The sequence below is a fragment of the Capsella rubella genome, unplaced genomic scaffold, assembly GCF_000375325.1.
Source record: "Capsella rubella cultivar Monte Gargano unplaced genomic scaffold, Caprub1_0 scaffold_7, whole genome shotgun sequence".
Taxonomy (NCBI): domain Eukaryota; kingdom Viridiplantae; phylum Streptophyta; class Magnoliopsida; order Brassicales; family Brassicaceae; genus Capsella; species Capsella rubella.
This window is the reverse complement of record NW_006238917.1, coordinates 9,981,002-9,985,365: the sequence shown is the minus strand read 5'-3', so window position 1 is coordinate 9,985,365 and position 4,364 is coordinate 9,981,002. Positions and strand designations below refer to the sequence as shown.

The 4,364-nt window shown below is 34.1% G+C and overlaps 1 protein-coding gene and 1 pseudogene across 1 annotated transcript; both read right to left on the bottom strand.

Annotated features, from left to right (window-relative positions):
* Positions 1–248: 248 nt before the first annotated feature.
* On the bottom strand, positions 249–1,033 carry LOC17877696. Its single transcript, XM_006285740.2, is given in 3 exon segments — positions 249–375; positions 377–611; positions 900–1,033. Coding segments are annotated over 3 exon segments (327 nt in total). The 5' UTR covers positions 961–1,033; the 3' UTR covers positions 249–344.
* Positions 1,034–3,379: 2,346 nt separating this feature from the next.
* Positions 3,380–4,019, bottom strand: LOC111829330 (annotated as a pseudogene).
* Positions 4,020–4,364: the final 345 nt, after the last annotated feature.

Sequence of the window (4,364 nt, the reverse complement as noted above, 5' to 3'; positions counted from 1 at the left end):
AAATTGTAGTCACAACTGTTCACAGTTAACAAATGGTGGTACTGATGCATATATAAGTAATATAACCCATACGAGCGCACTTTCAATTCACCCCACCTAAGTAAATCAAGCAAAGCCAAAGCACTATTATTGAAAAAGAACGTACCAGAAAACAACACCCCCAACATGGTCATATTGATATGAAGTAATAAGGTAGGGAGATTAGTACAATTTGTTTTCAATTCGTCATCGCACTTTTTCACACCCAATATATAAATTATTATATTCGACTATTAAAGTTAAAGACAAATATTCCAAGAGACATGCATACTTTTCTTTATTGAAAGACTTGATCAAAAACGAGATCATGACATGGGTGATGGAGAAGAGTTAAGCTCGCAGGGGTGGAGACGGCGCTGCCCCTTTTAGCAGGGTTGCTCCTTTTCGCAGCGGTGGTTTTCCTTCTCGCAGAGGGGGGCACCTCTTGATGCATTCTTTCGTAAGGTAGCCGGCGAAGCAAATCCAAGGAGCTTCAACACAACACAAATCCTCCAATTGATATGGCTCTCCAACAAATCTTGTAAAACACCTTTCTATTCCCTTTGGATGTTCATAGTCATAATCCTCTTGACCTTCAAATTTCATGCACCAAAACAATTACTTTCATTAATTACTAGCTCATAAAATGAAACGTTAACCATATAGCTAGTAATCACACAGAAAAAAAAAAAAAAAAAGGAAAAATAAATAAATTATACACCATGTACCAGACTAAATTCGTATGGACTAATAATATAGATGTGAAATACATACATTTAAAAGGCTTTAACAAAAAAAAAAAAAAAAAAAAAAACTAAACATACATTCAAAAGAGCAAACACATTTTAATAAAACCTAAAAGCTTAAATTAAAATTCTTACATTGGTGAAGACCAAAGAGAGAGACAATTAAGAGAATGATAAGCAGACTCTTAGAAGCCATCGTACTTCTTTCTTTCCAACTCTTTCAATTTTCCTATATATGACTTATGCAACAACAGATCCTTGTGTGTGTGCCCCTGCCTCAAAGTCATTGAGAGTATTATAGGAGAGGATGCATCACATAAATGTTAGTATGACATTTTGATAGTTTCCAAAGAATCAAATAAATGTTAATTTTTAAGGACGACTCGATGCTATGTAATTAATTGATAAATATTTGTTTCCTTTATTTGGTCAGTTTTTATATATGTTTCCTAATTATTCAGTTCTATATTCTCACTAATTTCTGTTTTTTCTTTCCTGATCCTTTCTTTCTGGTCAAAATATGTTATTCTTCCCTTTTAGACAAGATTATTTATTACTTCTTTTGAGATTTTGTGAACCTAATTAATCATACACTATTGACTAAAACAAATAAAGAGTTACATGCGAATGCGTGTACGGTGCACTTGACTTTCTTTTCGTGTACGTACTTCTACGGTTTCAATTATTAGATTTATGGAGAAGGCTACTCCTCAGTCCTCACCATAGTTATGGAGATGGCAGTAAGTTGTGTAACATACAGTAGTTTTATATGTTTATCATCATGCTCATGCATATACAGTTATTGTAGTCATGCATGCATTGTTGTAGTTACAAATTGTAGCCATTTAACGGTTTAATAGGCTAAGATTTTTCAGATTTCAATTCGGTTTGGTTTGATACGTTTGTATGTCCATACCCTATTTTCGAACATAAAACGATTCAAATCACAGAGTTAAAAGACTTGATAAAAAAAAAACCTCATCTCTCGTAATTCATTTGTCTTCCTCTTTAACCATATGATGTAATCTATAACACAATTTCAGTTCATCTTAACGTAATCTGTAATACAATTTCAATTCATCTTAATATAAATAACAGTAGTGAAAAATGATAGGTAGTAATTAATTTCATTTATCTTATATGATGAATTTTGCGTGATTCAAGAAAATTCTTCCACTTAGGTTCGCGAGACGAAACATATTGAAGAAAAGTGGGGAAATCAGTATCCATATACTGCGGTGGATTAAGTTCATCGACGAGCTTCGGTGATGGTTTTACAACGGTTCTATGAAAATTTATGGAAGACTCAATTCTATGTAAATAATTAATTCATATTTGTGAAAAATAATAATAATAATTCATATTTGTTCCCTTCTTTTGGCAATCGGTTCTATATTCTCACTAATTTATGTTTTTTATTTCCTTTTTCTGTCTTTCTGGTCAACATATTTTATTCTTTCTTCTTAGACAAGATTATTCGTTAATTACTTCTTTTGAGATTTTTAAGCTAATTGATGATTACTATATTGACTAAAATAAATGGCATGTCAATTAGGGCTAAACCCCGCGGGCTAGTTTGTCCCGGCCCTGAAAAACATCGGGTTCGGACTTAAATATATATGTCCAGAAAAAACCGGTCCTTTTGGGCTAAGCCCATTTGGGTTAAAGGGTTTTTTGGGCTTAGCCCGGTCGGGTTCGGTCCGGTCCGAAAAGCTCTTATACAAATATATTTTGAATTTTTTGAATATTTTAGTTTGATTAAAAGATTTGATTAATGTTATAGTTTTCATATTTACTTACTAGTCTTACTTGTTACTTTTAAAATCTTTATACAAAGCTAAAACTAAATATATATAAGTATCATGATATTGAAATCATCAAAATATCTATTAAATTTTGACTCTATCTTATACTTTAAAGTATTTTAGTTCCATGTTTTATTGGGTTAAAGTGTAAATAATTTATTTGGCTTTTATTTTTTCTCTTAAATTAAGTTAGTTTTATTGAATATTGATAAGTTATTTAAAATTTGATGCATTATTTTTATAGTAGACCTTTAAATATAGTTTTTAAAAAACTATTATGAACTTAGAAATTGATTTTTTTATCGGTAAATAAAGCCCTAAAAAAGCCCGAAAAGCTCTGTAGCCCTGTTAGGGCCGGGCCGGGCTTTGAAATATAGGCTCGGAAATTTTTCGGGCCGGACCGGGCCGGGCTCACATGTATGAGGGCTTTACGGGTTTCGGGCCGGGCCGGGCCGGGCTAGCCCGATTGACATGCCTAGATACACTTCATATTTACAGTTTTATTAGATTTTTATTATCTTTTTTATCATGTTTCAATTGTATTTTTATTCTTTCATATAATGCATTTAGTGTCTGAGTGAGTTTTCTTGTCTTTTAGAAGACATATAGTGTTTTTGAGTGTGTTTTAGGGTGTTTTAGTGTATTTTGGGTGTGTTTAACTCATTTCAGGTTAAGATAATAGAATACACATGTTTGAATGCAAAGTAGAGAATTGATGATGCAGATACAGTCCGAAGTCTTTCAAAGATCGACTCAGATGAAAGCTTTAACTTGTGATTTAGCTTGTCAGGGAGAGAATGTGGAAGATTGTCAATACGGAAGATTGTCAGGGAGAGAATGTGGGTGGAGTTTCAAGAAGTCTTCTCCAACAAAAGTTATTGTCTTTGATCTGGTTAAAACTCTTGCCGTACTGTACTGGAGCCGACATGTCAGACGACATGTATCATGTTTGCATGTATTTTGATCTCTCCTCGTTCGGAAGCTCAAAGGATCTCTTACAGTACACTTCTATCATGTTCCTGCTCAGATCCCCCTATATCCCATGATTCACCACCTACACGCCCATTGACATATATAGCTTACCTTGTTTCGCAAGCAAGCTAAATATCTTCATGTAGTTTAGGGTTTGATAAGAAGCAAACCTGGAAGAAGCCGCAGGTTTCGCAGGCCTCAGCTATGGGTTGTAGGACATGAGACCGGCCTCAGCAGATCAATAAGGGGGAAGTTTTAGGTTTAGTTTTGGTGTGATGAGCATGAGCTTGTTGGATTTAGTGAAATGGGTCAGTCAGGTTCATGGCCATATATATTTGGCTGGCACTTTGGTCACACCATTGTCACAAAGATCCTTTTAGGTATTTCTTGGTCTCTAATTCTTCGACCACCGGAGCTCGCTGTCATCGACATTTTCCCTCATTGTACTGTAAATATGTACATATGGTCACACCTTCATTGTACATGCATGCATTGATATCTATCAATACTAATATTATATATACTCAAATACTATTTGAGCGATAAAAGCACGAGATGGTAGGCCGGGTCTGGTTGGCAACAATATCAAAATACATTTGAAAATGAAAGAAGGAAATAATAATAAGATTTACTAAAGTCTACTTATAGTTTACGAATTATGGAGTTATAGTGCCTTGATAAAAGATGTTTGCTATTATATTCTTGACGTTCTTTTTTTCATCAGAATTCTGAGATTGTGAATGCATGTCAGATCGATGAATTTCATCAGCAGCTCTATGAAAAACTGGCACTAACGGCACAACGGTTCTAAACCGAACGAATC